At 43.6% G+C, this 10,349-nt stretch overlaps 1 protein-coding gene across 1 annotated transcript; it reads left to right on the top strand.

Annotated features, from left to right (window-relative positions):
• The first annotated feature begins 3,467 nt into the window (after positions 1-3,467).
• LOC141047196 (oocyte zinc finger protein XlCOF7.2-like) lies at positions 3,468-9,137 on the top strand. The gene is made up of 3 exons (XM_073542150.1): positions 3,468-4,213; positions 4,297-4,420; positions 9,112-9,137. The coding sequence occupies exons 1-3, from the start codon at positions 4,094-4,096 to the stop codon at positions 9,135-9,137; spliced, it is 270 nt and encodes an 89-aa protein (XP_073398251.1). The 5' UTR covers positions 3,468-4,093.
• The last annotated feature ends 1,212 nt before the right edge of the window (positions 9,138-10,349 follow it).

The following is a 10,349-nucleotide window of genomic DNA, read 5'->3' as shown; positions in this document are numbered from 1 at the left end:
TCTAGATTTTGGAGAACTTTCTGTTCCAAGCTGGGAATTCAGTTGTCCTTCTCCTCTGCTTTTCACCCTCAGACCAATGGGCAGACAGAGAGAACAAACCAGACCTTGGAGTCGTATTTGAGATGTTTTATTTCCGCTGATCAGGATGATTGGGTTTCATTTTTGCCCTTGGCCGAATTTGCTTTAAATAATAGAGCTAGTTCTGCCAATTTGATGTCACCTTTTTTTGTAACTTTGGGTTTTTTCCTCGATTTTCTTCAGGGCAGGTGGAGCCCTCTGCCTGCCCAGGTGTTGACACTGTGATTGAGAGAATGCACCAGATCTGGGACCAAGTGGTGGATAAGTTATCTCTCTCCCAGGAAAAGGCCCAGCGGTTTTCCAACCGACATAGGACCATTGGTCCCCAGTTTAAGGTTGGTGATATGGTGTGGCTATCATCAAAAAATATTGCTATGAAGGTGGCTTCTCCTAAGTTTAAGCCTAGATTTATTGGACCTTACAAGATTTTGGAGATTATTAATCCAGTCTCTTTTCGTTTGGCTCTTCCTGTCACATTTAAAATCCATAATGTGTTCCATAAATCTTTGTTGTTGTTCTGGGGGTGGCACCTCCAGACCCTGTATTGGTTGAAGGTAACATGGAATATGAGGTAGAGAAAGTACTGGATTCCCGTCTGGCTAGACGGAGACTCCAGTATTTGGATAAGTGGAAGGGTTATGGTCAGGAGGATAATTCCTGGGTCTCTGCCTCTGATATTCATGCCAAAAGATTGGTGCGTTCCTTTCATCGGGCTCACCCTGATCGCCCTGGTGGCGTGGTTGAGGGTTCGGTGACCCCTCCTCAAGGGGGGGTACTGTTGTGAGTTCATTTTCCCCTTCGCTACTGAGGCCCGAGGAACTCCCTCTTCTGGTAAAGAAAGGTAGTGAGCCTGATTATCAAACACCTGAGCCTAATGATGATGACTGGCTGAGTGGAGTTACTGACTGGATATAAGGCTGCCAACGCCCTTCTGCTCTGCGGGTGATTTCTCTGTGGGATCCTTGGAGACCAGTCTGAATTCCTGCTCTTCTAAAGCTAAGTTTTCTGCTCGGCTTTTTGCATTTGTGCTTTGACTTTGTTTTGCTTTGTTTTTCTGGATTTCTGCCATTCCCTGCTGGGGTGAGCTGAATTCCTTTAGCTCTGTCTTCTGAAAATACCTGAGTGCTGATTTAGTTTTTGAAGCCTAGCTGCTTCAGGGTCTTTTTCCATATCAGCTTGTTGGCTTATGTCTTTGATAGGGTTTTGGCAGATTGCAGACAGCAACCTTCCTTTCCTGTTCTGTTTAGTTAGCTTGGGCCCCATCGTTTGCTCAGCCTATCTTTCTATCTGTGTGAGTGTTTTTTCATCTTGCTTCACCGTCATTATATGTTGGGGGCTGCCTTTTACTTTGGGGTCTGCTCTGGGGCAGTTTAGATTTCCTTTTCTGTCTTTAGGCTATTTAGCTCTCCGGCTGTGATCGAGGGGTCTAGGGCACCGTAGGAACCCCCCACGGCTACTGCTAGTTGTGTTGATAGGTTCAGGGGTCTGCAATCTGATATTTGCCAACTTCTCTGGTTTTCTGGACGTAGCTTCTATTTTTGTGTCTGCCTCCTACGGTGACTCAGTCATAACAATCAAACTTTTGTGTGGCACCGTATCAAAAGCTTTTGAAAAGTCCATGTACACCATGTCCACTGCTTTCCCTTGGTCCATCTGGAACTTACCTCTTCATAATAGCTTATCAGATTAGTCTGACAGGAACGGTCACTCGTAAACCCATGTTGATATTGGGTCATGAGGTTATTCTTCTTCAGATACTCCAGTATAGTATCTCTTAGAAAACCCTCCAGGTTTTTACCCACAGTTGAGGTTAAACTTACTGGCCTATAATTTCCAAGTTCAGTTTTTGTCCCCTTTTTGAATATTGGCCCCACATTTGCTATACGCCAGTCCTGTGGTACAGACCCTGTTATTATGGAATCTTTAAAGATGAAAAATAATGGTCTATCTATGACTGTGCTTAATTCCTGCAGTATTCGGGGGTGTATCCCATCCGGGCCCGGGGATTTATCAATTTTAGTGATTTTTAGACGCCGCCGTACTTCTTGCTTGGTTAAGCAGGTGACATTTAATGGAGAATTTTTATCCCTGATCATGTTAACACGTGATGGTTTCTCCGCGGCTTGTGTTTTGCATGTTTTTGCATATTTCCCATAAGGGATGGGGGCATTGCTCTAGATCACTGCGTTGAGAAACATGTGATGGTGTCTCCGCAGTGTTGGATGTTTGATCTCCACGAGGTCACTCATCCTCATTTTCACAGTCTTTTACTAGGCATTTCTCCTACTAGCCAGTTTCCTACTCCACACTGATGAGGGGCAATACCCCGAAACAGCTGTCTGTGGATGGATACCATGTTTTGGCATAGGTGGTTTCCTTCATTGGAGACTGCCCTTCCCGTGGTTGTTCCTTCCCGGGGAAAGACCTGGCTAGTCATTGCTTGCGTTGAGAAACACGTGATGGTGTCTCCGCGGCTTGTGTTTTGCATGTTTTTGCATATTTCCCATAAGGGATGGGGGCATTGCTCTAGATCACTGCATTGAGAAACATGTGATGGTGTCTCCGCAGTGTTGGATGTTTGATCTCCACGAGGTCACTCATCCTCATTTTCACAGTCTTTTACTAGGCATTGCTCCTACTAGCCAGTTTCCTACTCCACACTGATGAGGGGCAATACCCCGAAACAGCTGTCTGTGGATGGATACCATGTTTTGGCATAGGTGGTTTCCTTCATTGGAGACTGCCCTTCCCGTGGTTGTTCCTTCCCGGGGAAAGACCTGGCTAGTCATTGCTTGCGTTGAGAAACACGTGATGGTGTCTCCGCGGCTTGTGTTTTGCATGTTTTTGCATATTTCCCATAAGGGATGGGGGCATTGCTCTAGATCACTGCGTTGAGAAACATGTGATGGTGTCTCCGCAGTGTTGGATGTTTGATCTCCACGAGGTCACTCATCCTCATTTTCACAGTCTTTTACTAGGCATTGCTCCTACTAGCCAGTTTCCTACTCCACACTGATGAGGGGCAATACCCCGAAACAGCTGTCTGTGGATGGATACCATGTTTTGGCATAGGTGGTTTCCTTCATTGGAGACTGCCCTTCCCGTGGTTGTTCCTTCCCGGGGAAAGACCTGGCTAGTCATTGCTTGCGTTGAGAAACACGTGATGGTGTCTCCGCGGCTTGTGTTTTGCATGTTTTTGCATATTTCCCATAAGGGATGGGGGCATTGCTCTAGATCACTGCGTTGAGAAACATGTGATGGTGTCTCCGCAGTGTTGGATGTTTGATCTCCACGAGGTCACTCATCCTCATTTTCACAGTCTTTTACTAGGCATTGCTCCTACTAGCCAGTTTCCTACTCCACACTGATGAGGGGCAATACCCCGAAACAGCTGTCTGTGGATGGATACCATGTTTTGGCATAGGTGGTTTCCTTCATTGGAGACTGCCCTTCCCGTGGTTGTTCCTTCCCGGGGAAAGACCTTGCTAGTCATTGCTTGCGTTGAGAAACACGTGATGGTGTCTCCGCGGCTTGTGTTTTGCATGTTTTTGCATATTTCCCATAAGGGATGGGGGCATTGCTCTAGATCACTGCGTTGAGAAACATGTGATGGTGTCTCCGCAGTGTTGGATGTTTGATCTCCACGAGGTCACTCATCCTCATTTTCACATGATCATGTTAATCGTCATGGGATTTTCTTGTGTAAATACTGTTGAAAAAAAGTCATTTAGCATATTGGCTTTTTCCTCCTCCTCATCCACCATTTCACCCAGACTATTTTTAAGGGGACCTACACTGTCATTTTTTAGCTTCTTACTATTTATGTAGTTAAAGAATATTTTGACGTCACATTACATCATTGTTATCTATGAGAATAACAGATGGACAGAACTGGAGAGGTGAGGACTCTGGAAATGTCTGTAGTGAGATTTATTAATGTGTCCCTCCTTTACCAGGATTACACAGTGGTGAAGAAGACCTCTAGTGATTGCTGTCAGGACCCTGTGTCTGAGGGATGGGTAAGACCCCTGAGCCCAATCACGGGGCCTCACCTCACCCCCTGATCCATGAGGACATCAATGACCAGAAGATTCTAGAACTCATCTACAAGATGATTGAGCTGCTGACTGGAGAGGTGACACTGCTGGGAATGCTGGGACATTATACAGTATCACTATGAAGAGATCGGGGGGATGACCGTATCATTGTATGTCTCAGGTTCCTATAAGGTGTCAGGATGTCGCCGTCTATTTCTCCATGGAGGAGTGGGAGTATTTAGAAGGACACAGAGATCTGTACAAGAACATCATAATGGAGGTTCCCCAGCCCCTCACATCTCCAGGTAATAGACAGGACTAAATACACACGGCCTATAATTATCTGTATGTAGAGAATGAATTCAGTCCCTGTATGTGTTTCCTCCAGATCTATCCAGTAAGAGGACAACACCAGAGAGATGTCCCCGTCCTCTTCTTCCACAGGACTGTAACCAAGAAGATCCCAATGTTCCTCAGGATCATCAGGTAGATGGAGAGAAGGTGTCAGGAGATCTCCCCTATGATGTGTAGATGGCTGTAAAGGTCTTGTGCTCAGTCTTGTTTTATCTCACCATTCCTGGTAGCTCTTCTCTGAACTTGCACTCGCTTGTCAATGCTTTTTTTTAAATGTGATGCCCAGAACTGGACACAGTGTTCCAGAAGAGATCTGACCAAGAAGGAGTAGAGGAGAATAATTATTTGACGTGATGTAGACTCTATACTTCTCTTAATACATCACAGAACTTGTTTTTTCAGGAACAATCAGGAACAATATATGATAAGCCTAATAGATCAGGAATAAATCATTTGAGTGTCTCTATCTGTGCAGCATCTACAGCAGGCTGCTTCTCTCATACTCAGACACAGCAGGAAAACAGGAAATACAGTCACATGCTCTCCCTGTGTGAGCCTCTGGGAGTTTTTTTTTTAAACTTTATAAACAGCATACAAATCTAGCAACTGAACAGTCATGTACATGAATGGAGTTGTTGCACTAAACCTATTCCAACAACTTTTATAATGAGAACAGTGGATATGGCAGGATTAGAGCTGATCATAGAAGGGACTTCTCCATCTGTCTGTGACTTTTACAATATTTGTTTCAGGGTGAAGATCTGACCCATATTAATACTACAGAGACATATGTGAGAGATGATGAGTGGTGTAAAGAGGAGATTCCCACATATGACTACCCAGGTGAGTAGTAACCACTGAATGCAGAGAAGTCACAGATTCCTCTCAGTCACCGGCTGTGGCTGCTTTATCGGTGGTGTAGTCCGGCCGTATTACCATGATCACCATTTTGCCTCTAGACCACAACATTCTCCTCCACCCAAAACTGTTCAAATGACTTTGGGCATTGAAAGCCCTTTTCTATAGAACTTACGACCTGGAGGATCCACCTACCCCCTAGGATTAGGAGATGCTGATCGTTACCTGCCCAGATCTGTAACTATAAAGCCAAATGACAGCGTACGTAGAATGTGCTGACAAGTTAGAAAATCACTTGAAGAAAGCTATTATGCTGGGCCTGTAAGAGAAAGTGGAGGGTAATGATGCTGTTGGCTTCCTAGATCCCTGAGATCTAATTTCAGGGCTGAAATCTCATCTCCTGAGATCTTGATACCGAGATCTCCATCTGCGCATGTACCGCCCCCCGGCAGCCATGTTCACAGAGTCCACCGCACAGGAGGAAACCATGGACATGCGGGGGGCTCTGGCCTTTCACGAAATGTCGGCAGAGTCCCCCTGCAGCAGCGGACTCCCCGGGCAGCAGCGCCAGGCACCCCAGCAGCACCAAACAATCACAGCGGTGTACTGCACATCGGACCCCCCCTCATCCCACCCTGCGGCCTGCAGCATCACCCCACTCCTGCCTCCTCCAGCAGCGACCCTGGGACCCCGCTTCACCACAGAAATAAGACGCATGGATTATAAGAAACACCACCATTTTATTAAAAAGAAATTCCTATTTTTCTCCTCAAAATTTGGGGAGCGTCTTATAATCCAAAAAATACGGTAACATGTTTTTTTATTCTATTTCTTTTTGTTCAGGTTCATTTTGTATGGTAGTCTGATGATGGTGGGATCGGCCTGCCTCACTTATGTGATCTGCAACTACCTGGTAGCCTTTAAAATAAGTCTCCATTACCTCTGCCAGATGCCTGAGATCTAAATTTAAGACACATCAGCTCTGCACTATTATAAAAGGTTGTCCATGAATGTCTAATCTTTTTTCTTGAAACTCATCTGATGGAAAATATTGGCCCTTACGATAGTTTAGATTGCCAAGAGCCACCGAGCCCCATACTCTAATTACCCAGAGAGTTTTCACCAGGATAATAGGAAACAAATGCACCTTACAAATTATTCTCCAATGTCTCTTGAATCCAACAATCCCCTATATATGGTTGTACACTACTCTCTGGGCACATGCCAGGGTTAAGAAAGGAAGGAGCGCCATTTAGCTATTCGTACACAGATCTTGATGGAATAGTTTGCAGACACGATGTATTGGGAGCACTGTTAGTGATCACCCGGCAGATGAAAAGATGGCCACCACGAGAAGGCTTGGCTCTATCTACTCTATTTTCCAGATCCCAGTGATTGCCTTGCTCATCATCCTTTAACCCCTCTACATGGATCTGGAATTACACAGAGATCCCTAGGCTTGGGCCATGGTGTTACCTGCTACTCTGTGGAGTGAGATGGCAAGAAGAATAGTCAGGTAGTTGGTCATAACCAGGAGGGCAGAGAAAGTACAAAATCAGAAGACACAAGTGTAGTCAGTAAGCGGGCTGGGATTACACCAGGAAACAAATACACCAGCTGAGCACAGAGGACTGAACCAGAGGAGAACAAGGCGGTATCTGGCAGATTCCGGGAATAGGCTTCAAGCTTTAGGAGGGTTTGGTGCTTTCTAATTGGCTTAAGCAGGTAGCAGATTGCTACCAGATTGCTGGACAGCACACAAACCCATACTGCCAGGCTGGATGAAACTACTGGTCTCAGGCACCCTAATCTTAGTGGCTGGACAGAGCCAGCGCCTCCCAGAGCTTCTGGTTTCAACGTCTCTTCTATTACCAGCAACGCCTGCACAATAGATAAGGCGCTGCTTGGTGATGGAATCAAACATCGCAGGAGCAGATTCCAGAGGAGAGGGGACACACCATCTGCAGATGCCCTAATATAACAAAATTACAGGAAACTAAAGCAGTAGAAATCCCCATAAAGTGACTCCATTATGGAAATTATAACCCTCAGTGAATTATTCTATGGGAGTAGTGACACTTTATGCAAATTAGCTCGCACTGGATGTTGCAACATGAAAATTGCAATTTGCCATTTTATTATCCAACACATAATGCCCAGATTGTGCTCCAGGAGACACACACCGTAAATTAAGTGGGTTCTTCTCACTATAGTAATGCCAAATATATGGATGCTAAATATGGTTTGGGCGCACTACAAGGCTCAGAAGAGAGTGGATATTTGACTTTGGGAGAGCGGATATTGCTGGATTGGTTTATGGAAGCCATGTTGCTTTTCAAGAGCTTTTGAGCCACAAATATTGTGGAAACCTTTTGGTTTTCCTCTGACAGATGATGGACCTTAGTGGTGTCTTGTGTTTCCGTGAGATGAGTAGAAGTTTTATTGGTATAATTTTTGCCTATATAACATTGTTTGTTGGCTTTTTATTCCATGTTTGGAAAGCAGAATGAACAAACCATTGAACACCATGATGCACTGGTTCATGCTATGAGGCTTTCGATTAGACTGTGAACTCTCATTGTCTTGGTGAATAATTCAATATTTTTAAAAAGCTTGTATTTTTATGGACAGCTTAAGTAGAAATGTCCAAAAGTATAAAATTTAAGGATATTTTATTCAAAATTATTAATTGGTTTTATTTTTAGCAGATGACTGTACCAGGAGATCAGAGGGAACGCTGACATCTTCTATTTTTAAATCTGATGATCTTGAGATCTCACAGGATCCAATTGAAGTTAATGCCATTACTCCAGATATACCATCATCCCTTCATAGCAAAGATCTGTCATCTGATCCTATGAAACAGGTCCCATCTTTTGGTTCATTACCAATTACTAAGGAAAATCAAAGTCACAATATAAGCATTGAAAAATTAATTGATTCTAAAGGAAAGGAGCCATTTTCATATTCAGAAAATGGAAATAATTTTCTTGAAAAGACTTTTCTTAAACATGAAAAAATTCACATAACAGAGAATAGATTTTCCTGTTCAGAATGTGGGAAATGTTTCACTCAGAATTCAGATCTTGTTACACATGAGAGAATTCACACAGCAGAGAAGCCATATTCATGTTCAGAAAGTGGGAAGTGTTTTAGCAAGAAATCAGATTTGGTTAGGCACCAAAGAACTCACACGGGGGAGAAGCCTTTTTCCTGTTCAGATTGTGGGAAATGTTTTAGCCAGAAATCACATTTGGTTAGGCACCAAAGAACTCACACAGGGGAGAAGCCTTTTTCCTGTTCAGAATGTGGGAAATGTTTTGCACATAAATCACGTTTTGTTACACACCAAAGAACTCACACAGGGGAGAAACCTTTTTCCTGTTCAGAATGTGGGAAATGTTTTATCTGGAAATCAGATTTGGTTAGACACCAAAGAACTCACACAGGGGAGAAGGCTTTTTCCTGTTCAGAATGTGGGAAATGTTTTATCTGGAAATCAGATTTGGTTAGACACCAAAGAACTCACACAAGGGAGAAGCCTTTTTCCTGTTCAAAATGTGGGAAATATTTTAACCATAAATGAAATCTTGTTAGACACCAGAGAACTCACACAGGGGAGAAGCCTTTTTCCTGTTCAGAATGTGGAAAATGTTTTGTGAAGAAATCATCTGTTTTAAGTCACCAAAGAACTCACACAGAGGAGAAGCCTTTTTAATGTTCTTAATGTGGGAAAAGTTTTACACTGAAATCAACTCTTAATAAACATCATGGTTGTCACAAGGGGAGAAGCCTTTTTCATATTCATAATGTTAGAAATAATTTAACTGAAAATTGTATCTTCTTAAAGGTGTTGACCACTACTAGGACAGCGCCTTGTCATTCCTCATGTTTGGCCATGTTACAATAAAAACACTCATTGTACGAGAATGATCAGTACTAAATATGTTGAACAGCCATGTCAGAGTTTGGTGAAATACTCCTAAATATTGTCATTTTGTGTTATCACTTTCTTTATTGTCTTTCCCTGCAGTATGAGGTTATCATGTATACGCCTTTTGCCGCTATATGTAGTTCGTTTGTCTAAATATATATATATATATATATATATATATATATATATATATATATATATATATATATATATATATATATATATATATATATATATACACACACACACACACACTCACTGGCCACTTTATTAGGTACACCATGCTAGTAAGGGGTTGGACCCCCTTTTGCCTTCAGAACTGCCTCAATTCTTCGTGGCAGAGATTCAACAAGGTGCTGGAAGCATTCCTCAGAGATTTTGGACCATATTGACATGATGGCATCACACAGTTGGCGCAGATTTGTCGGCTGCACATCCCTGATGCGAATCTCCCGTTCCACCACATCCCAAAGATGTTCTACTGGATTGAGATCTGGTGACTGAGGAGGCCATTTGAGTACAGTGAACTCATTGTCATGTTCAAGAAACCAATCTGAGATGATTCGAGCTTTATGACATGGCGCATTATCCTGCTGAAAGTAGCCATCAGATGTTGGGTACATTGTGGTCATAAAGGGATGGACATGGTCAGCAACAATACTCAGGTAGGCTGTGGCGTTGCAACGATGCTCAATTGGTACCAAGGGGCCCAAAGAGTGCCCAGAAAAAATTCCCCACACCATGACACCACCACCACCAGCCTGAACCGTTGATACAAGGCAGGATGGATCCATGCTTTCATGTTGTTTACGCCAAATTCTGACCCTACCATCCGAATGTCGCAGCAGAAATCGAGACTCATCAGACCAGGCAACGTTTTTCCAATCTTCTACTGTCCAATTTCGATGAGCTTGTGCAAATTGTAGCCTCAGTTTCCTGTTCTTAGCTGAGAGGAGTGGTACCCAGTGTGGTCTTCTGCTGCTGTAGCCCATCTGCCTCAAAGTTCGACGCAATGTGCGTTCAGAGATGCTCTTCTGCCTACCTTGGTTGTAACGGGTGGCAATTTGAGTCACTGTTGCCTTTCTATC

Source organism: Dendrobates tinctorius, unplaced genomic scaffold (assembly GCF_039654945.1).
Source record: "Dendrobates tinctorius isolate UK_male_01 unplaced genomic scaffold, ASM3965494v1 ptg000126l, whole genome shotgun sequence".
NCBI classification, from domain to species: domain Eukaryota; kingdom Metazoa; phylum Chordata; class Amphibia; order Anura; family Dendrobatidae; genus Dendrobates; species Dendrobates tinctorius.
This window is presented reverse-complemented; position numbering and strand designations above follow the sequence as displayed.

Excerpts from the sequence above, each read along its gene's own strand:
- LOC141047196 (XM_073542150.1), top strand. The coding sequence starts at position 4,094 with ATGGGTAAGACCCCTGAGCCCAATCACGGGGCCTCACCTCACCCCCTG. Across the intron at positions 4,214-4,296 it reads TTGAGCTGCTGACTGGAGAG|GTTCCTATAAGGTGTCAGGA; the intron begins GTGACACTGCTG and ends TGTATGTCTCAG. Across the intron at positions 4,421-9,111 it reads CCAGCCCCTCACATCTCCAG|GGGAGAAGCCTTTTTCATAT; the intron begins GTAATAGACAGG and ends GGTTGTCACAAG.